Source organism: Eleginops maclovinus, chromosome 5 (assembly GCF_036324505.1).
Source record: "Eleginops maclovinus isolate JMC-PN-2008 ecotype Puerto Natales chromosome 5, JC_Emac_rtc_rv5, whole genome shotgun sequence".
NCBI lineage: Eukaryota > Metazoa > Chordata > Actinopteri > Perciformes > Eleginopidae > Eleginops > Eleginops maclovinus.
The window spans coordinates 1,884,584-1,905,873 of NC_086353.1; the positions used below are offsets into that span (position 1 = coordinate 1,884,584).

At 41.5% G+C, this 21,290-nt stretch overlaps 2 protein-coding genes and 1 long non-coding RNA gene across 4 annotated transcripts; 1 reads left to right on the forward strand and 2 right to left on the reverse strand.

Moving 5' to 3' along the window:
- Positions 1 to 869: 869 nt before the first annotated feature.
- acta1a (actin alpha 1, skeletal muscle a) lies at positions 870 to 4,981 on the reverse strand. The gene is made up of 7 exons (XM_063883991.1): positions 4,758 to 4,981; positions 3,614 to 3,753; positions 2,521 to 2,845; positions 2,207 to 2,368; positions 1,714 to 1,905; positions 1,367 to 1,548; positions 870 to 1,262 (listed from the first exon to the last, which is right to left on the reverse strand). Exons 2-7 carry the CDS (start codon positions 3,740 to 3,742, stop codon positions 1,119 to 1,121), a joined length of 1,134 nt encoding a protein of 377 aa, XP_063740061.1. The 5' UTR covers positions 3,743 to 3,753; positions 4,758 to 4,981; the 3' UTR covers positions 870 to 1,118.
- LOC134864765 (uncharacterized) lies at positions 4,590 to 8,814 on the forward strand. Its single transcript, XR_010165870.1, has 3 exons — positions 4,590 to 5,100; positions 5,709 to 7,151; positions 7,461 to 8,814. It is a non-coding gene; the product is annotated as an uncharacterized LOC134864765 (long non-coding RNA).
- On the reverse strand, positions 7,522 to 20,095 carry nup133 (nucleoporin 133). 2 transcript variants are annotated; one of them, XM_063883986.1, is made up of 25 exons: positions 19,837 to 20,095; positions 18,289 to 18,404; positions 18,060 to 18,163; positions 16,801 to 17,034; positions 16,427 to 16,597; positions 16,182 to 16,337; positions 15,683 to 15,753; positions 15,426 to 15,573; positions 14,957 to 15,107; positions 14,708 to 14,862; positions 14,064 to 14,155; positions 13,563 to 13,726; positions 13,285 to 13,379; positions 12,980 to 13,204; positions 12,714 to 12,836; positions 12,217 to 12,316; positions 11,819 to 12,082; positions 10,936 to 11,069; positions 10,639 to 10,797; positions 9,608 to 9,743; positions 9,246 to 9,364; positions 8,635 to 8,715; positions 8,485 to 8,549; positions 7,865 to 7,953; positions 7,522 to 7,769 (listed from the first exon to the last, which is right to left on the reverse strand). In XM_063883986.1, the coding sequence occupies exons 1-25, from the start codon at positions 19,950 to 19,952 to the stop codon at positions 7,633 to 7,635; spliced, it is 3,405 nt and encodes a 1,134-aa protein (XP_063740056.1). In that variant the 5' UTR covers positions 19,953 to 20,095; the 3' UTR covers positions 7,522 to 7,632. The 2 variants fall into 2 exon arrangements, with proteins under 2 accessions (XP_063740056.1, XP_063740057.1); XM_063883987.1 differs by lacking the exon at positions 10,639 to 10,797.
- Between the last annotated feature and the right edge of the window lie 1,195 nt (positions 20,096 to 21,290).

The window sequence follows — 21,290 nt, forward strand, 5'->3', positions numbered from 1 at the left end:
TCTGACTTTTAAACTCATTTAACTGACACATTTTATCATCAAAAACCCTGACAATGCCAGAGTGGTTGATGTAAAGGTAGATTTTGTAGGATGTCTCTAACTCAGATGCTTTAATTTAGATTTAAAGAAGTCCAACATCTTGATGGAGGAGCAATGCTAAATTGACACACGGTATATTACCTTTTTTATTATATTTACACATTTAACAGTGGTGGAGGAAGTGTTCAGAACCTTTGTATTGAGTAAAAGTGCTCATACCAAAACCAAATGTACTTCACATTACTGATGAAACTGCCTGACGAATATTCAGCTATCACAAGGGAAAGTAATACATATTTATATATACAGTATAAGATTTATGTGCTTAATTTTGTATATTTGATGATAATACTTCTCTCTCACTCCAACGTAATGGCTATTAAAGGCTTTAGTATCCCCTTTGATGATATTGACTTAATACGATAACTGCAGGGCGAGGGTAAAATCCCCACTGTTGTTAAATCATGACAGTGTTTAGTTTGGCTCACAGGTGCTGCAGTATTTACATTTCCACTTGAACCTGAACTCTTTGTTTGTGTTGGAGCTTTAAGAGCTTTATAAAGTTCATTATGAATCTGGTCTCACTCATAGGATTGGATTTGGACCAGTGGACGCTACTACTGGCTGATAGATGAAGTTACTTTTTGTCATCTTTCATCCTTTAGTATAGTATATCAAAACTATTAAGGGGTTTCTCGACAAATTCCGTTTATTAAAATAAAGAACTCAACATAAACTTGATAGAATATACTTATATTCGGACGATATTTGGATGTCTGTATCATGTCTAACAACCCTTGAAGTGTAAAATAGCAGACAGAAGTCATACGTGAAAATAAATGGTCTTTATTTGTTTTGTCTGGTTTCTTTTTTGGTCTTTTCTTTGTTTTTGTTTTTTGTCAATGTGATGCTTTCACATTGACAACGAGCTTCATTTACATTTAAAAAACATCACATACAAAAACAGAAGGAATAAATAACATATGTACAGTCAGACGCAACGGATCTGGTTACAAGAAAGGATGTTATTTCAGCGTGTCTTTGCTCTGGATCCTGAAGGGGTCGTGGAGGCGACGAGTTTAGAAGCACTTCCTGTGGACGATGCTGGGACCGGCCTCATCGTACTCCTGCTTGCTGATCCACATCTGCTGGAAGGTGGAAAGGGAGGCCAGGATGGAGCCGCCGATCCAGACGGAGTATTTACGCTCAGGAGGGGCGATGATCTGCGGAGGAGAAGGTTGATTTTAATGTCTGATAGCACATTCTTAACACTCTTATTATAACCGTCAGGACGACGATCATATTGTTGCAGACAATTTCTGTGTACCTTGATCTTCATGGTGCTGGGAGCCAGAGCTGTGATCTCCTTCTGCATGCGGTCAGCGATACCCGGGTACATGGTGGTGCCGCCGGACAGCACGTTGTTGGCGTACAGGTCCTTACGGATGTCGATGTCACACTTCATGATGCTGTTGTAGGCGGTTTCATGGATACCTGCAGACTCCATACCTGTTCAGAGGACACATTCAGGTTAGAAATGAAAGGATCACAGAGTGGAAAGCATCTAAGACAGGGGAGTCAAACAGGACTTTGCAAAGTGTAAAAAATGTTGCGCCTTTGCAGGAACACTGATCTGCTGTGTTCATCGCTTCATTAGCAGTTCATGCTACTCACCGATGAAGGAGGGCTGGAAGAGGGTCTCGGGGCAACGGAAACGCTCGTTGCCGATGGTGATGACCTGGCCGTCGGGCAGCTCGTAGCTCTTCTCCAGAGAGGAGGAGGAAGCGGCGGTGGCCATCTCATTCTCAAAGTCCAGAGCCACGTAGCACAACTTCTCCTTGATGTCACGCACGATCTCCCGCTCAGCTGGAAACAGAGAGGAAAGTTCAGACTTTGTGGCAAAGAAATACAAAAAATGCTGTATCAATGTTATCAAACTACTGTAAAAAGGTACCAGTGTTTAGATTAAGGCTGCACAATATGTGTTTCTTTTAATGGTCAAACATCAACTTAATACCTTTCTAATTTTCTAAGGCTTTTCGGGGGGAAATATGTTAAAACCTGCTTCACATTTTTGTGTAACTAACAGACTGAAAATGACTCATGTCTACAGCTAACATGCGTCTGGGTTTCAGGTGTTAAAATAAAATTGTCCCACTGTGTTTACCTGTTGTGACAAAGGAGTATCCGCGCTCTGTCAGGATCTTCATGAGGTAGTCGGTCAGATCGCGACCTGCCAGGTCCAGACGCATGATGGCGTGGGGCAGAGCATAGCCCTCATAGATCGGCACATTGTGGGTCACACCGTCACCGGAGTCCAGCACAATACCTGGGAGGAGAACACAAGACGTTTAACAGGCAGGAAGAGATCATAACCAGTCTGATCTGAGAGGTTCAATCAAACTATTAATACTCTCAATAACAACTTCAGCCTTCGCACTTATATTTTGTGCCCTGATATCTATCAGACATCAGACTCACCGGTGGTACGTCCGGAGGCGTACAGGGACAGCACGGCCTGGATGGCGACGTACATGGCGGGGACGTTGAAGGTCTCAAACATGATCTGGGTCATCTTCTCCCTGTTGGCTTTGGGGTTGAGGGGGGCCTCTGTCAGCAGGGTGGGGTGCTCCTCGGGGGCCACGCGCAGCTCGTTGTAGAAGGTGTGGTGCCAGATCTTCTCCATGTCGTCCCAGTTGGTGATGATGCCATGCTCGATGGGGTACTTCAGGGTCAGGATACCCCTCTTGCTCTGGGCCTCGTCGCCCACGTAGGAGTCCTTCTGACCCATACCCACCATCACACCCTGAGGGGGGGGGGGGGGGCACAGGTTATTTAAAGATTGATAACTATGAGGATACAGAGCTGCACAACTCTACTGTAGTTTACAGTGATTTGATCCCAAAATATTAACAAATTGGTTCCAAATTGTCAGTTGCAATTACAGCCTGAAGATCTGACGAGATGATATATGATATATCTCAAAACATATATAAACATTGTTATCACTCCTAACACAATGTAGATTATGCCTATATTTATTTATTTTTTACGTTCATTTTTCACTAAAGCTCTTTAAATGAGATTTACTTTTTTTAAAAAGTACTTTTATTTCTCAGTAACATCCTTATTCCATTTATTCTGAATGTGGACATTTCTTGTGGTCAAAAAGTATACTGTGTGATTTTACATGTTATCAGTTAGATTAAAATGACTCATATCAAATCAAAAACATACTATGATTTCTGCTCATATAGGTCCTAATTTCAGTCAGCTAGAAAAAGAACACTTTGGCCTGAAGGTGACAGCAGATAAAAGGTCACAAGGTCGTAAAAATCATCATCAGAATTTATACCAAGCACTAAAACAAAGGTGACTTCACCCTCTTGGCTCGCTGGTTAACTACTGGAGATATTTAAATCAGATATAGTGAAATAGTTATACTGATATACAAGCTAATAACTCAAGGAAAAGACCCTGTTCATTTGAAGAGATTGGAACAGACATCTTGGGACAAGCGCTTAAATGAACATCTTTAGTTTGATTTAGTTTTTTAGGGGATGCTCTTGTGTACCTGGTGACGGGGGCGGCCGACGATGGAGGGGAAGACGGCCCTGGGGGCGTCATCTCCGGCAAAGCCAGCCTTCACCAGGCCGGAGCCGTTGTCACAGACGAGGGCGGTAGTCTCTTCATCGTCACACATGTTTGCGGCTTCTGGAAAAGGAAATGAGGAGGTGTTGAGTTTTTGTGCAGCAGATACAGTAGGGACAAAAAACTTGCATCCATACTAGCAAATAGAGTTTTAAAATATGAATTGATTAATAAAAAACCGAAATACTGCCACTGTGTTTAGTATAGGATGTGATATTTGAGTACATTATTCTGCATTCACATTATTTCTGAGCAAAAACGAGTTTGCAGCTCATAAAACTACCAATTTTTTATATAAAGTAATGATTTTTTTTTGCCTGGCGATATAAATAAATATATTATTACTATTTATATTTACTATTATGTTATATTTTATTTACTTTGTAACATTTGTGGAGTATGATGATAAACAGACCAACCCATTCAGCAAACATACTCCCTGTTCCATTTAAACTGTCACACACTTAAATATTGTTATTATTATTTTAAATAATAAACGGATAATGACTTTAACTCCCCCCTGCAGTGTCTGGGTCCAGTTTATAATTACACCAGGACACAGTTTACGCTGACTGTCACTAACATGTAGTGATTAGGAAGTAAACACCATTAAGCCTCATTTAGAGTGATGATGCGTTTGAAACCCTAATAAACTCGTACATCTGAAACCTAAACTACGATCGCTCATTCAAGTGCTCTTTTTGTCAAACGTTATCCCTATGTAACAACTAAGGTATACTTAGTTAAGTATTTCACTACTGCATTTCTATGAAAGATTCAGGATTGCCATGTTTCTTATGCCATTCCAACGTAAAATAAAAATAAATCCCATAGCGCCTGAATGCATCAGCTCCTGTCACAACAGAACGTTTTTTCTAACCGATGAAAGTGAACAGAAGCCGGCTGCGGTTTACTGCCAACTACCGTCAGTTAACCGCTCAGTCTGGGGTTATTCTCCATGTGTTACACATGTTTACATTAACAAATAGCAAGACGTGATTAAATAAACAGTTAATTTTAACTTTCTCCTTCTCCACCCCTCCTTCCCACTCCTCCGAGCCGCTTACCTTTGCTTGTCTCCGGCTGTCAGTGTGGAAGTTTAACCGCTGCTGGTTCCAAAAAAAGACGGTGAATGACACCCACCACCGGGGTGCTTTTATACTCCTTCTCCTCCATACCTCCCGTGGAGAGAGTTTTTTTTCCTCCCTCTCCAGACAGCCGTTAGGAATGCCGAAGTATTCGGCAGGAATTCAACCGGTCGGGCGGCCATATTTGGTCTCCTGTGTTGAGGGTGAAGGCGCACCGGGATGACCATATATGGAGAGGAAGCCCCCGCGAGCCCACCGCTGAGCGCTCGAGCCCGTGTATGGAGCGAGACCATGAGGATGAGGACTACTACTACTACTACTAGTACCACACACACACACACACACACACACACACACACACACACACACACACACACACACACACACACACACACACACACACACACACACACACACACACACGCATCCTAATTTAAGCTATCATGTATAAACAAACATAAACAAATATTTAAGGTTCCAAAACCAATATTGAAAATATTAGTTGTTAATTGCAAAGTTCAAACTGCTTTATCAGTATTATTGGGACTGGAAGGGGTTGAAGGTTAGGCAGTCAAATGAATAGAAATGTCAGCTCAAGTCAAATTCAGAAAACTGTAGTGCAAATGTTAGTTGAAATATTAGCAGTGAAAAAGGGTTAAAGTGTCTGGAAGTTTTATAAATAATCATATTTAGTGTAATTAGTTTTAATTAAAACAACAGACTAGTTATTTTGAATATGCTTTTGCCAGCCAGTCAGATTCCTATCATCATGTTGGCTCATAAAACAATATATATGTGTTTTATCAGGGCTTCAGGTGTATTTTTAAAACTAACACCCTGAGATGTTTGTTTGTTTAGAGGTCATGCTGCTCAGCTGGAAGCTCAAACAACAACACACGGCAGCTGATGACGTTGTGTTTCTAAAACAAGGGTCGGGACCCCCAGCACATGGGACAGCTGCAGCCTGAGGAACCAGAGACAGAGACACTAACTAAGCCAACAGACCAGCGGTGTTTATCCAGCAGTTACTGAGAGGTGTCAGGATCCACAGAGGCTGTGGTCATCCATCCAGAAGAGGACGGTGATGCAAACTCAACATTTCTGAACCTTCACTCCCCTGTTAGAGACTGTACTGTGTGCACATTATTATGGGATTTTTACAAATACAATGATTTTTAAATGGTATTTCTTAATGGCATACATTACTATATGGCACGCTGAATACATTCTTTAGTACGACTTTTATTATTCTTATGAATTTTAAAACATTTGTTCATTACGTTAAATAACCCAGTATGAATATATGAATAATATATATACATATATATGACCTGCTTTACTATATATTATACTATGTCATTTATTTTGATTTTTTTTATGACTTCTACTTACTTTTTTAATGTCACAAAAATATTACGAGTGTAAAAAAAACAAAGTTATGCCATTTCTTTTGGACATATGATCCTATGACTATGACTTATTTATGAGATTTATTTTTGGACGTAGTGTACTATGACTTTATGACTTTTCTATGACATGAGATCTTACAGTGAAATTTCTTTTTCAATGACATACTGTACAATACTATACTTTTTATTCACATTTAAATGACTTTCTCAGTGACCCATAGTATATGAAGAATTTTTATGACATACTAAAACACAAGTCTTTTCAAGCCATTTATTTAATGACATTTATTACATTTAATGACATTACGATATGTGAGGACTGATGAGCCTCACCTGCCGTTGGGATTCCCGCAGAACCTTACCTCTCCTTTTGGTGCCGCAGCTGCTGTTTCCTTTTTTTCCAGACACTTTACACCTGCTTCCACACTGATTACTGATTATCTGAGTGTGTACTTTTTGAAGTGATTATTCTGTAAATAAATATGTAAGATAAATACACATTTAAAATAGTAGCAAATATAGAATATAGAGAAAAAATGTTTACACGTGATAAATGATTAATATACAAAAAGGAAATGTATGGAAGTTTATGTTAAGGTTTTATGAGCTTTATAAATCAAAATGAAACTGAAATGAAGTCAGTTTTTAGTCATTACTCCTGTTTTTGTCAGCTATCTGCGTGGACAAGATGGACTTATGTTTGTCTATTAAGGATTACATTTTTATGTTAAAGTTATGTGGGGCTGATGTCCCTAATCTAACCTTCTTTCACTATTTTTAGCTGAGCTGGAGGCTGAGAGGGGATAATCACGGAGGATCCCTGTCAGGATGGCAGCCAAGAAATCTATTTATAACCAACATCTGCCGCTCGTCACCAGACAGGAGAAGTCCTGAGTAACGCAGCTCTGACAGGACTGAGTCATGTTTCTGTCACTCTCTCAGGACAATGCGCTGATATCAGACGGTAAGAAACCCAGGTAGTAAACAGAAATTAAAGCTAAATCCAAACAAAATGTATTGAACTTGTATTTTACATTTGTCCCTTTCAATAATCCTGAATAATGTGTACATACTTTACTCACACTCTACCTCATTGCATTTCAATTGTAATTTAGAACACGTAATCTACTTTAAACACTTGTAAAAGGTTTAAAACACCTTATGTTTTGCATTTATTAATAATAGATTGGTTAAATACAGTGTCGTGTAGTTTTTGTTATTTAGTTCTAATTTAATTCTGATTTAATTCTTATTTTATTCCTGTTTTATTCAGTCCTGTTGAAGTGTTAAGGATTCTTTCTGGAAGGATTCTGAGAAGAATACAGAAGTCTAAATACAGAAATAACAACAGATTTATTTAGAAAAGAGCAAAAACATATTCAAACATATCATGAAAATGATCAGACTGCAAAGGAAAGCTGAAGAAGGTGTTTCTGAAACCCTCATCACATCTGAGCCTCCAGGTAATGTTCATAATTTGCTCGAAGAACAAACTCAAAGTAGGGTTTGGATTTCAGAGAGCTCAGCTCGTCCAGCTCCAGCACCTCTTTGACGTCGGGCAGGTACGTCTGCAGAGAAACTCCTGCAACATGAACAGGTGTTTATCATGAGGGGAAATGACTTTTTAATGGGAAATATACACTTTAACACATGGACACAGGTGTGAGCGTTCCTCACCTTCCTGGATGAGTTTGAGGAGGACTTTGATGAAGATGCTGTCTTTGGCCGCATCCAGAGGATCGTCAGTGCCATCAGCAGAGGACCAGCTGAGAACACAGCATCACAATAAATAAATTAAACAGCATGTAAAACTAGAGCAGAGCAATACTAAATACCTCCAAAACCATATAAAAGATCTATCGCACATATGGTTTAAATTGTGATAAAGATAAGACGTGTATTTTTGATTTGGTTTTTATAACTTCACAAAGTTCATCTTGCACTTAAGTTACTCAAAGTAGAAAATGTTCTGCTTTTTTTTTATTGTATACAAAAGTATGTGTCCCCACATAATTATTATATAAAGACTACTCTTGATGTTATAACCAGAGACATGATAGAGGGCATTATATTGTGAGAGGAATAACATGACCAATATTTATGAGTAGAAGATTTGGCCCAGCTCTATGTTACAAATACATCAGTGCTTTAATGTTTCTCCTCCAACGTATTTGTTTCTTTTCAACATCAAATCTTCTTAGATTAATGTTGAGTAAAAGAGATGCAAAATGTTCTATTAATCACATACAAAATTAATTTCGAAACCTTCACGACTAGATAACGTATGTGGCTCTTACTCGTCTCTCCGCAGCGCTTTGCCGAAGATCTCACACTTCAACAAGTCAATGTCCTCAGCTTCCTCCTGCAACACAAACAGAAAATACACACAGGTTGACTTCAACTTGAAGCCTGTCAGTTCTGAAACAGCAGGATTATCTGGAGGTTACCTCGTCGATGTACTCCAGCAGATCCAGAGCCTTCTTGAAGTCGTACTCGTTGGCGCGCCTGTTTTCATCGCAGATGTACAGCTGAGGAGAGGAGGGAACACTGTCAGCACGGTCAATAGGACTGAAGTGACTTTTTACAGAAATAGCTTTATCTGTAGGAACTAGATTCTGACACATGTTCAAAAATAAACCTTTACTCGTTTTAACTAAACTGGACCAATATGTTTTTCCATTTTCATACATGTTATACTCTGCTAATTTGTGTTGCACTTTACCCATCATGCTTTGCTACAGATATGCAGATGATATGTAAACAGAGTCAGTGTTTTTTTCCCTTCCATATCTCTATTTAGGACACTGCATCCTAACCTCCAAAAGACACAATTTTACAGCTGAAAAGTGTCTGTCTCAAAAAAGTCCCTGTTTATCTTGGTGATCCACTGACACCTATGTGAGCCAAGATACATGTGTGTGTGTCTGTGTGAAAACTGAAGTTCCTCCAAAGGATTTAGTATAAGAAAGTAAAAAAATGAGTGTGTGTGTGTGTGTGTGTGTGTGTGTGTGTGTGTGTGTGTGTGTGTGTGTGTGTGTGTGTGTGTGTGTATGTTCACCTGGATGAGGTTGTGAGCGCTGAGCAGAGGCATGGTGTCGGGGTTCAGCTGCTTCTCCTCCAGCAGCTGTCGGGGCAGCGTCTCCTGATGCAGCAGGAAGCGCTCCTGCTCCACGATGTCTGATCGCACAAACACAAGACAAACGTCAACTTCCCTCTCGGATCTAACACTGACTCCCCTCTGCAGATCTACGCCTCTTGCATCTGAACTCAGTGACTTTCAGATGGATTTTCATCAGAAAGAAAAGTGGAAATGCTGCTTAAAGTCAAATCTTTCACTTTCCTTCCGGATAAAACTTTAGTACCTGATATTTTTTACGCGATATGATGCACTAATAGTTTACAGTTGAGTTTTTTTTTTACCGTCGACGTGTTTGTTGAGTTCGTCCTCGGGCAGGTCGGATGTGAGCATGGTGAGTTTACTGAGAGCGAGCAGCGTCTTCTTCTTCACAAAGTACCGAGTCTCTGCGTCCGCCTGGCTGTGCAGCGTCCGGTTGGCCTGCAGAGACACGAGACCACAAAAGGTATTTTGCTATTATTTAGGTAAACAGATCGAATAAATACAAGAGTAAACATTATGTAAACATTTTGAGAATCAATATAGTAATGGAATCCTCCGTGTGTTTCTTTTACTCCTAGTAACCAGAACCAGGTTTCTTGTTATATTTCTGATGTTTTTAATCAAATTTATATGGATGAATGAATGTTTTGTAGCCTAGAAAAATAATTACTAACTCGTTGTTTGGACATTTTCGAGCTTAAGGTCCTAATTGAGCAAAGAAGGTGAAAAATCAAAGTTTGTGTGTGAAAACAGGAAGACTGTTGAGGATGTAAATACTTCCTTTTGCTCATATGTGTATGTGTGTGTGTGTGTGTGTGTGTGTGTGTGTGTTAACCAGAGAATATATGTGTGCCTCTTAACAGCAAACAGGAAGGAAGCTGTGCAATGTGTGTGTGTTCAGAGGCAGAGTGGTTTGCTGCTGGTTGATGTGAGCTGCTTTACACTGTAGCGGTTTTAGACTTTGAGAATGGGAGGACAGGAAGGAAGGAAGGAAGGAAGGAAGGAAGGAAGGAAGGAAGGAAGGAAGGAAGGAAGGAAGGAAGGAAGGAAGGAAGATGTATATCTGTGTTTAAGGGTTGAATACAGGAAAGATAGGACAAAAGGAAAAAAGATATGAGGTAAAAAGAAGAGAGGTTTGAGATTAAGCCTTCTGAGGTTACGAATTATTCAGGAAGTATAAAACAGGAAGGAAGGAAGGGAGGAAGGAGGAGGGAGGGAGGAGGGAGGAAGTGTGTGCTTTGTGTGTTTCATTAGATATTCAGGAAGTGTAAAAGACGAAGGAATGAAGAGGTATGTTTGTGTGGGTTTGTGTGTGTGCGTGTAGGTGTCGTACGCTGCGGTAGTCGTGCACGTGGATGTGGTGCAGCCAGCTCAGATGCTGGTGTGACTGCAGAAAGCTGGCCAGCTGCTGATGCTGCGCAGCCGGCTGAGACAGCAGCTTCCCTCGCTTCCCTTTCTCCATGTACCAACGGAACAGGAAGTCTGCAAAATTCTGCGGCAGGACAGGAAGTGACACGAGCGAGAAAGAGGAAGTGAGTTAAACAGCAGCTGCATCAGGAAGAGCCTGGCGTGTCAAAATGAAAGTAAAACGGAGACTTTGAGAAGTACTCGGAGGAAGTACTCTGCGTACTTGGTCAGCGAACTTGTTCATGTAGTGCTGCAGGCGGCTCTGGTTGTCCGTCTGCTCGCACATCTGTACCAGAATGTCGAAGTCGCAGTATTTCTCCGCCAGCGCCGCCACCCACTGGTACTGACCCAGCTCCACTGGAACACAAAGAAAGCTCACAGTGAAGCCACACAAGTCTACTGAAAGACATCCAACATGTGAAAGCTTCAGACACATGCAGAGCTGATTTGTGCGACTGGTCTCGTAATCCTGTTCTTAATTGCTTTTTATTTTTCAAAATAAGAGTTTTAATGTGAGTGTTAGTGGGTTTGTTTGGGGGTAGCTTGTTTCTGATACCAGCAGATACTTTAATAGAATTTCTTTTAAATGAATTTTAACAAGATAGAAAGAAAATTATTGCAGATGTTTAATCCCAGTCTGTCAGTCGGTTAAAAATGCAGTTCAGTTACATCGGCTTTCTTAATTTGCTAACATTTCATTTATCTGTAGCTTATTTGATAGAAAGTGGACGATTTTGCCTAAAATGTATGCACGTTACCCTAATTAAAAACACTTATCAAAAGTATGTTTACTATTGTTGCAAAATCTCATGCACAATGTTTGGTTGTCAGCGCAGTAAGGCCTCTTGGGAAATCATACCAGAGAGAATAGAGACAGAAAGGGAACAAAAAAGGGATGACATGCATCAGACATCCCCACCTTTAAATTCAACTGGAAATATTTTGATTACCCATTATGCGTCTTTGTCATTAAGCCACCAGAACGTTCTGATATAAGATGAAACTTTTAAATATAGCCAACAGTCTTCGATACAAAAAGGCCCAGTTTGTCCATGATTTAAATCTTCTCTCATTAGACCCTCTTTACACTGTAATCCTCTACTTACACAGCGGGGCCAGGAGCTCCGAGCGGCGCTGGCTGTACTCCATCTCCAGGCTGTTGTAGCGGTCCAGTTGGGCCCCCGGGGGTTTCTGCTGCTGCAGGGAGGTCAGCTGGGCCACATATCCGCCCAGGTGGATGTCCAGCAGCGCCACCAGCTGCTCACACAGGGCGCTGCGCAGCTCCGAGTCAGCGTGCGGATACACCGAGCGCAGGATGATCTCGTGCTGCCGCGAGATGACGGAGCGAGCGCCCCCAACACCTCCGGACGCTGGAGGAGAGAGGAGATTTTATTAATAACAAAACACATTTGCCCCAGTGGGATTTACAGATCAACAATCATGAATGATAGTGTAAAAAAAAAAGAAGACCGTTGCTGGTTAAAAAGAAGAATTAATGGAGTACCTGTCCATGGGGTGTACTCGGGCTCTGCAGCAGCGTTCTCAGACGCTCTGTACATGAAGGCCTTCGTCTCTCTGTACTGACCTGCAGCCTGAAGCATGTCCTGCACACACAGTCACACACATCTTTATTTTTCCACTTAAAATCAAACTTGATTACTGCAAATACATTCACATTTTTATATTTGTATTCACAGCTGCATTGCAATGGATTGTTGGTGTTGTATAAAGGATTTTCTTTCTGTTATGCTTCTCTTTTGAGTATGAGATATACTGTAAGTAAGTAAGTCCGTTTTTCTGGAATATTTATTTGAATGTTTTCAGCCATTGGTCCTTTGAGTCAATTCCTGATACTAGCATTCTTTTATTCAAACATGCATCCCTTTCCTCAGTTTCCTCAGAGAAATTACAGAGATAAAAACTCAAACACACGTAGGGTATTCGATCCCTTACTCAGCAAAATGTAATATTTGCTCTTCATGAAATGTAGAGTGTGTTTACTTTGATAATGTTGTTGACGGTGAGGATGACTTCTGCCCACTGCACCGAGTCCACCGGGTTCTCCTTCAGACTGCGATCCTCCTCGTCCAGCAGACAGTCGAACACCGAGGAGATCTGAGACACCTGCAGCAGAAACACAACATGTCACTCAGCTTCCCCTCCTGCATCACATCACCGAACACCGCCGGACACACACCGCCGGACACACACCGCCAGACACACATCGCCAGACACACACCGCCGGACACACACCGCCGGACACACACCTCTCTGAAGAAGACGTCGGCGGTGGTGAGGCTGGGCGGCACGGCGGCGTTGTTCCTTTCCAGCGCGGCGCTGATGGCCCGGTTCACCAGCTCGGCGTGTTTGGAGTGCAGGTTCTTCAGCACCATCGCTGCCTGTAGCTTCTCGGCGTGTTCGCACAGCAGCAGGCGCGTCGCCATGGGAGACGAGCGCACCGGCACCTGGCCGAGACGATCAAGCAGACCCACCTGACGGAGGAGGACGGGGTCGATTACTCCACGTCACATTAAGTCTACTTTTATGTTCCACGATGCGTGTGTGTGTGTACCTGCAGCAGGAAGTCCATGAAGCAGCCGTGAGCCTTCATCTTGTCCTCCAGCTGATGGAGGATGATGAGGGAGGTGAGAGGAAAACCAGCACTCTCTGGAAAAAATATAGAAATAGGAAAACAAATGAAAATGCTTGTATGAAATAAATATGTCAAAAGTAAGAAAACATTTGTTTGGGTTTATTTAATATAATAGATTTTCTTTGTGTTTTTCTATTCTGAAAAAAACATGACGAGTAAGTACACCAGGAACAATATAAAAGACTCTCTCTCCTCACCATCGGGCACAGACTCAGCCCAGCGGGGGTCGGAGGCGGGGTAATCGTCCACCAGGTCCAGGTTGATGCGGGTCACCACGCTGTCCAGCTCCGCCCCCTCCTCGCCGTCACAGTCGGCAGGGAAGAGCTCGTCTGTGACCGTCTGAGCGCCAACCAGGTCGTTCCTGACAGAGGGAGGACGATATTTTTATTCACAATTAGTCTAAAACGTTTGAGAGCCGGCAACATTTTTTTGTTTTGTAAATTGTATAAATTAACATTGAAGTCAAAAACATACTTTTTGGGAAAGGTGATGCCAACGATATATGGCAAAACATGATGAAATTGTGGAAGTGCATACGCAAAATAAGTCAAAAATAAACACAATGAAAAATGCTCTCCTTTTTTAAACGTGTTGCCCATGATATACTATTGAGAAGAATAAACTAACTACAATAAAACTGTCAATAAAAGCTTTTCTTTCTTTAATGAAGAGATTTCTGAAGTTTTTAAACGAGGTACCGGCAGAACTGCAGGAACGCCGCCTTCAGCAGTTTGGTTTTGTCCTCTTGAGCGACCGGCTCCGCTCTGGTTGAAGTCTCCATGGCTGAAACCTTAAACACAAACATTTTCAAATGAATTGTAGGTTGAATCTAGGGCTGCCCCCCATTAGTCGACTAATCGGTCTGCGGAAAAAAATATTCGTCGACTCATTTGTCATTAGCTGATTAGTCAAAGAAATCAGCCGGAAACCCCCCCAGACTTCCTTCAGAGCTGTGCCTGGTCCTTAAGTTATTTTGTCGGGCAGGATATCCAAAGTGTGCGATCCTTCTGAGCATGTAAGGGACGAGCCTCAAAGGTGACATGCAAACTCGGCAGGAAAAAAGGTGCCTCCGAATCCACGCCATCATAACAAAACACGGAGCTTTATTATCGCCGACAATGTGTGTTCCTTCCTCAGACTCGGAGGAAAACCGCAGAAGTAGCTTAACTTTGTATCAACATATATGAACCTGTAATATATAATCATTCTGAGCTCAGGAAACCATCAATCCAAGCTTTCATTTCAGGATCAGGGCTTAATGATCCGCCGCCTGTAGACATTGCATTATGAATATTAATCCTGTCAGTAGCCTTTCCCCTGTAGCTCCTCTCTCAGTGTGTACCTCTGGAGCTGCAGCCAGCGAGGAGCACAGCGAGTCCTCCATGGTCTCCGGCAGGATGGAGGCGCTCTCCCGGGCGACAACCGCCACCAGGCCGCTGTTCTGAGAGAAAAACACGGGCAGGTTGGCGCAGCAGCCTCCTCCACGAACCCCATCACCTGCAGGAGAACAGAGAGGAATCACAATCCGATTCATCTATTTATTTTATTATTCCATTTTTTACAAAGCTTAAATGAAGTTCATTTTTCTCACCAGACGTGGTGAAGCTGATTTTCCCGTCAGGCGGCCCGCCCCTGCTGGTTCCTGTGGAGCAGGCGAACACCAGCTCCTCGTTGTAGAGGAAGGCGGTGGAGCCAGGCGAGACAGGCAACACCAACCGAGTGGCCTGCAGCACCTCCTCACTCTGAGGAGACAAGGTACAACATCGAAAGTGAATCTTCTAAAATAAAACTGAAGGAAACAAACAAAACATCCTCCTCCCGAGGACGTATACGTCTCTGGAAGCTGATCTTTGTAACCAGTAGCTGCCTGGATGGCATAGAGCATTGTTAAGACGTACTAAATACACATGTAACACAAAGCTTCAACACGTAAAACCAAAACTAACTGCATGAATAGACGACAGTAGAGATCCTTGGAAAAACATGTCTTTTGAAACCTGTGCTAACTAACCCTTTATCATATCCAGTGGAAAAGACTCGATCACTCTGTGAGGACTGACCTGGAAGGGAGCGTTGTGTTTGGTGACCTCCACGGTGAAGTTGTCTGCGATGGCGGCACCGGTGTCCTGCAGGGTGACCAGGCAGAAGTACGCCAGGCAGGGAGTGTCTGACGGGTGCCAGGCTGCAGCCAGCACCACCAGCCCGGCTCTGAAACACACAGCACACACTTCAGATACACTCAGTGTTTACTGGTAGCCAAAAATCCTGTAAACCCTGTCAACACACGCACGCACGCACGCACGCACGAACAACTCACTGGCTGAGCTTCATGTCCAGGTACGCCACATTGGCTCCCTCCTTCAGCTCCTCGTAGTTGCTCTCTGACCCCTGGTAGGAGAAAATGTTGGATATATTTTAAACTACCACCATGAAATACATTCAGAAAATTGAAGCTCTACATATTATAAACAGATCTAAAAGAGAAGTTGATCAATGCCCAGTTACATGGTTGAAATCAGAATTGAATTTGATTCAATGAAGAGCATCAGGTGTTCTTTCACTTACAGTTTCTGAATCATTGACCTTCTGTAAGAATATATATAGGTAAACATTGTTTCCCAGGGGTGATATTTTACCTAGTACATTAGAATTTAAGTACTTTATACTTCTACTTCACTATATTTCAGAGAAACATATTGTACTTTTTTGTCCATATTTATCTCACAGCTTTCAATTTAACACACAAAACATTAAAAACATTGTAAACAAATAAACTATCAAACAGTAAATAAGATTTGCTTTTTCCTGGTACTGACCCAGATGGCGTCGGCGATGCTCTCATTCAGCGCTTTCTGGGCGTCCCAGCTGAGGACCTGGTGCTCCCAGCTGTCCTCCAACTCCCACTTACTCAGGCTGGAGCTGCTCAGTGTGTACAGACAGCTGGACCCACCCACCCACAACACACTGTGGAGCTGCAGCAGGAAACACAGAAAACAGGAAGTCAGATTGGAGCCGTACACCACCTGAACACTAGACGGTAACACATGCTGGTGAGACTCACCGTGTCGTTGGCCGGCGGGGAAAGCATGCCGAACAGACTGGAGACTCGCCGTCCGATGCCGGAGAGAACGCCCTGCCCCTGCTGCAGCGCCCGGTACTGCAACTTTCCAGAAGAATCTGTACTCGCTCTCATCACATGGTTCTTCTCTGAGGACAAGATGAAGCTCCCGCCCTAAAAGAGGACAGGAAAGATAGAAATAAAAGCTGGAGTCAAACACAGGTCTGAGCCCAGTATATTAAAAGAAATCCCATTTAGTGAAGATTTACTTACTGTGGCGGCTCAATTCCCACTAAATTGAGTCGCTAAGAGGCTAAACTTGGCTACCACTACATTAATAAACTCAGGCTTCATAGCACATTGGCTCCTACACTTACTTTGACAGCCACGACAAAGTTGCAGAGGTCCCCCAGGTCCACGTCTGTCTCAGAGAAGTTTCCCTCCTGAGACAGATTGGGCCACAGACGGGCCGTTCCCTCCACAGACATCACCAGCACGGAGATGGACTGAACGCCGGCCGTCTCCAGAGGACCGGCAGAGGAAATGGCCACCAGGTCGGCGGTGTAGTTGTACTCGCTGTCGGGCAGCTGCAGCTCCTTGCAGACCGACAGCTGCAGGACAACACAGAGGTGAGGTGGATGTTTATTATTGATCTGTGAGGGTTCGTCAGTGTTTGCAACCAGTCGGGATGTTTACCTTAAAATGTATTCCGTTAAAATGAAACGTGAGCTTTAAAAGAAAGCAATCAGTAACCGACCTGAGTATCAAAATATTAGATGTAACCTGATTACTGAAAATATCAAGAAGATGTGTTTTACTTTTATGTAAGACAACAGAACGAAGAGAGCAGAAACCAAGATATGTAGGATCAGAAATGTATACAATATAGGCTGGATTTACGGAATAATATAGTTAGCAAATGCTGTTTTAGTTCAACACATTATTTAAAAGCAAACACAGACCTTTTGTCTGACAAATCAGGTGTCCACTAAGTAGCCTAAATGAGAAGCGAAAAGAAGATGCAGGCAGTACCTCTACCTATTGAATATCATTCTTTATTATTAAGCACATTATAACTTTGTAATCCTGCTAGTAATCCCCCTTTCATTTGTTTTACTAGTAATCTGATTACTTTATGTAACTGTCAGGGAATAAAGTTCCTTGTTTTGTATCCTGATTACGTCATCCCCTAACATGTTACTCCACAAGCCCGGTTGCAACACTAAATGTATCATACATACTGTTTATAATTTGTTCTTATAGGCTCTTTGTTTACTTACTTTCATGATGCTGATACATATTTGGTCATATTACACTTTGCTTTTTGGTATTTTGTTAACCCAATCATTTTTTTTGCTGCATTTCCTTTTTGCAATGTCCCTTTGTTGCTGTAAAACTGTAAATGTACCCGCTTTGAGACAAATAAAGGACTGCTGATGATTAATCTTAATGGATTAGGCTGGGAATTACTTTTCTTTAAAATCAGCAAATACTGAAAGACGTGCATCAAGGTGTCCCAGAACGCACACTTTGCAATCCAGATTACTTTTCTCCCCCCAACTCTGCAAAGATGAATAGATATGGGAAGATTTCTAACAGTGTGTTTGCTCTTTAGTGTCTGCATCTTGAACTGTACCTTGGCCACAGCAGTCTGGCAGATCTTCCAGATGATCAGCCTCTCTCCACAAATCATCCAGGCCCAGCCGCTCTCATCCACCTTCACTGAGATCTGGTCATCCTCTAAAAAGGACAGACGCATACAAAAAAAGTTTAGTGGCAATACTGCAGCAGGACATCGTACTTTTAACAAACCTTGACAAACAAAAAAGTGACATCAACCGGAACAGAGACGGGGTTCTCTTTACCCTCAGCCATAGTCAGGGCCTCCATCACCTTGACGGGCAGCGAGGAGCCGAAGGTTTGCACGTCGTAGTTGAATGAATCTGCAGCGGCATGGCTCTGCGGTCTGGTGGGTGTTCCCCTAACGGAGAGAGATTTAGAGTGAATATACAGAATAAATTAGAATACTCTTTAATATACCAATCTATTAAAGGGACAGAAACATGTTGCACAGCAGGTTTTAATTAAGAAAACTATAACCTGTGAGGTTGTGTAAGTGGGTTGCAAGTTGTTGATGAGGTTGTAGAAATATTATCAGTATTACATAGTCAAAAATCGTTTCACAAGAATCGCAATGTTGCAAATACAGTTAAAGCTCAGTATATTGAGAAACAAACAAAGGTGGGAGAAGTACTCAGATCTTGTACTTGAGTAGAAGTAGTACTCAGATCTTGTACTTGAGTAGAAGTAGAAGTACTCAGATCTTGTTCTTGAGTAAAAGTAGAAGTACTCAGTCTTGACACTTGAGTAAAAGTAGAAGTACTCAGGATCTTGTACTTGAGTAAAAGTAGAAGTACTCAGATCTTGTTCTTGAGTAAAAGTAGAAGTACTCAGGTCTTACACTTGAGTAAAAGTAGAAGTACTCAGGTCTTGTACTTGAGTAAAAGTAGAAGTACTCAGGTCTTACACTTGAGTAAAAGTAGAAGTACTCAGATCTTGTTCTTGAGTAAAAGTAGAAGTACTCAGGTCTTACACTTGAGTAAAGTAGAAGTACTCAGATCTTGTACTTGAGTAAAAGTAGAAGTACTCAGGTCTTGCACTTGAGTAAAAGTAGAAGTACTCAGATATTGTACTTGAGTAAAAGTAGAAGTACTCAGGTCTTTCACTTGAGTAAAAGTAGAAGTACTCAGATCTTGTTCTTGAGTAAAAGTAGAAGTATCAGAGTGTAGGAATACTCTGTCACAGTAAAAGTATTCTAAATGTTCCTCCAGTGAAAGTAGAAAGTACTCTCCTCTAAATGTACTTAAAGTAGCGACAGTAAAAGTAGTCATTGTCTGATTGGTCCATTTCAGAATAATATCTCTGATATGTTTTATAATGATTGATCATTAAAGTGTTCTCAGAGCTGGTAAAGGTGCAGCTAGCTTTAATGGCTTTGTATACTGCAGGGTAGCTGCTGGATTTACTGCAGGTGAACTAAAGTCTGAGTTAAGGGCTGATTATATTTACCATCATTCATCCAAATCTGCCTAGCAACTAAAGGCGTTAAATACATGTAGCGGAGTAAAAGTACACTGTTTACCTCTGAATTTGAGAGGGTAGAAGTGCAAAGTAGCAGTAAAAGTAAAATACCTCAAATTGTACTTAAGTATAGTACTTAACTAAATGTACTTCTTCCAACACTGACAGAGGCTAGCAACTGTTAGCTACAAACTGACACAGCCGTTAACCAACCGTTATGAGTAAAAACCATGGTAACAACTGAACAATGAAGAGTGAAGAAGGAGTAAATTCACTTCTTAGTTGCTTCTTCCACCACATGTCAAATGTTACCGGTGAGTGTGTGTACTCACCTCCCGGATAGACTCGCTCTCCTCGGGGAGAACAGCAGGCTGGGTCCGCTCTTCCTCCCGGAGCCTCTGCCCTGCTGCCGTCGGCCGGAGCTCGGGGCAGCGCGGGGAGTAAACATGCCTGCTCTGGGTCCCCTCACCGGTCAACAGTCAATAAATGTACAAAAATGTAGAGTGAAAAATGATATAAATACACCGCCAAACCTCACTGTGAGATCCGAAAACAGCGCGCGGTGGAGTCGATTGAAATATGCGTCATCAGCGGGTCAGCGGAAAGGGCCGCCCACTGCCAAAACCAAGTCGGTTTTTAAAACAATATTTTTGTTAATGATTTTAAAATAATTTTGACACAAATAAAAGCTGGATAGACGCTTATTGTTCATGTCATTTTATTAAATGTATATTATTATGAATATTATGATTATTATTATTATGAGTTAATGTAGTAGTATACTTTTTAAAGTTCATTAAACTTTAATTTTTTTTATTATTACGTCTTCATATTTACTTTTTTTTTTACTGACAGTAGTATTACCACCAAACTCATTTTACTATATGCATTTAATTGTATAGCTTTCAAGCACCTTCAAGTTTATAACAATATATGATTACATTTCATAATGAACATGCACACAAAAACGTTGATACAAATCGATGGAAACATGTGATTGCACATTAATTAACACGCCTTTTAAAGATACTTCACCTGAGAGTGTTTCCAAGATGATAATGACAACCGAAAGCAAAAAATGCAGGATTATGGGATGCCTGCGAACATTTGTTGAGATGGACCCAGGTTCTCAATTTGTCCTCTTGGACCTGGAAGACAAACAGGAAAAACACTTTTGTTATAGACAACAATCGTTTTAAACATAAAATGAAAAAATATCACATGTCTTCTATTGCTCAGCTTTGATCGTCTCAACATTAAATTCTGTTGGCTAGCACAATTTACAGCAATAAATCATAATCTATAAACTAGCTTTGTGACTGTCCTGTGAGGACCACGTATCTCGACAAAGTCTTCAGAAAAACCTCCTTTTTTATTGATCTTTTAAGAGACCCATTATGTGTAGTAAGTACGATTAAAGTCAGTGTTGTGCCAGTTCGCAGCTTTTCTGAACTAGTTCAAGTTCAGTTCATACATGCTCAAAGTGAACAGTTCACGTTCAAAGTTCACAATTTGAATTCTGAACTAGTTCAAAGTTCAGTTCATTTCACTTTTTTCGTGAAATATTCAAATAAATACTTTTTTTCACACTACGAGCTAGAAATCACTATACGTTCTTTGAAACTGTTCATTGTAGACATTTGCTCATAACACTGCTATTGTGGGTTTCTTAACAGGTGCTGAAACTTGTAGCAATACAGACAAGATAGACCAGTTCTATACTTAGTGCAATGAAATCTACTAGCATTCAATTAAATAAAGAATATATAATATGAAATATGAATAT

Coding starts and splice junctions, on each gene's coding strand:
- acta1a (XM_063883991.1), bottom strand. CDS start 3,742: ATGTGTGACGATGAAGAGACTACCGCCCTCGTCTGTGACAACGGCTCC. Junction 1,906..2,206: donor ATACTCCTTTGTCACAACAG/GTAAACACAGTG, acceptor CTCTGTTTCCAG/CTGAGCGGGAGATCGTGCGT. Junction 1,263..1,366: donor CCAGCACCATGAAGATCAAG/GTACACAGAAAT, acceptor TCTCCTCCGCAG/ATCATCGCCCCTCCTGAGCG.
- nup133 (XM_063883986.1), bottom strand. CDS start 19,952: ATGTTTACTCCCCGCGCTGCCCCGAGCTCCGGCCGACGGCAGCAGGGC. Junction 15,108..15,425: donor AACACAACGCTCCCTTCCAG/GTCAGTCCTCAC, acceptor TTGTCTCCTCAG/AGTGAGGAGGTGCTGCAGGC. Junction 12,083..12,216: donor CGAGTACACCCCATGGACAG/GTACTCCATTAA, acceptor TCTCTCCTCCAG/CGTCCGGAGGTGTTGGGGGC.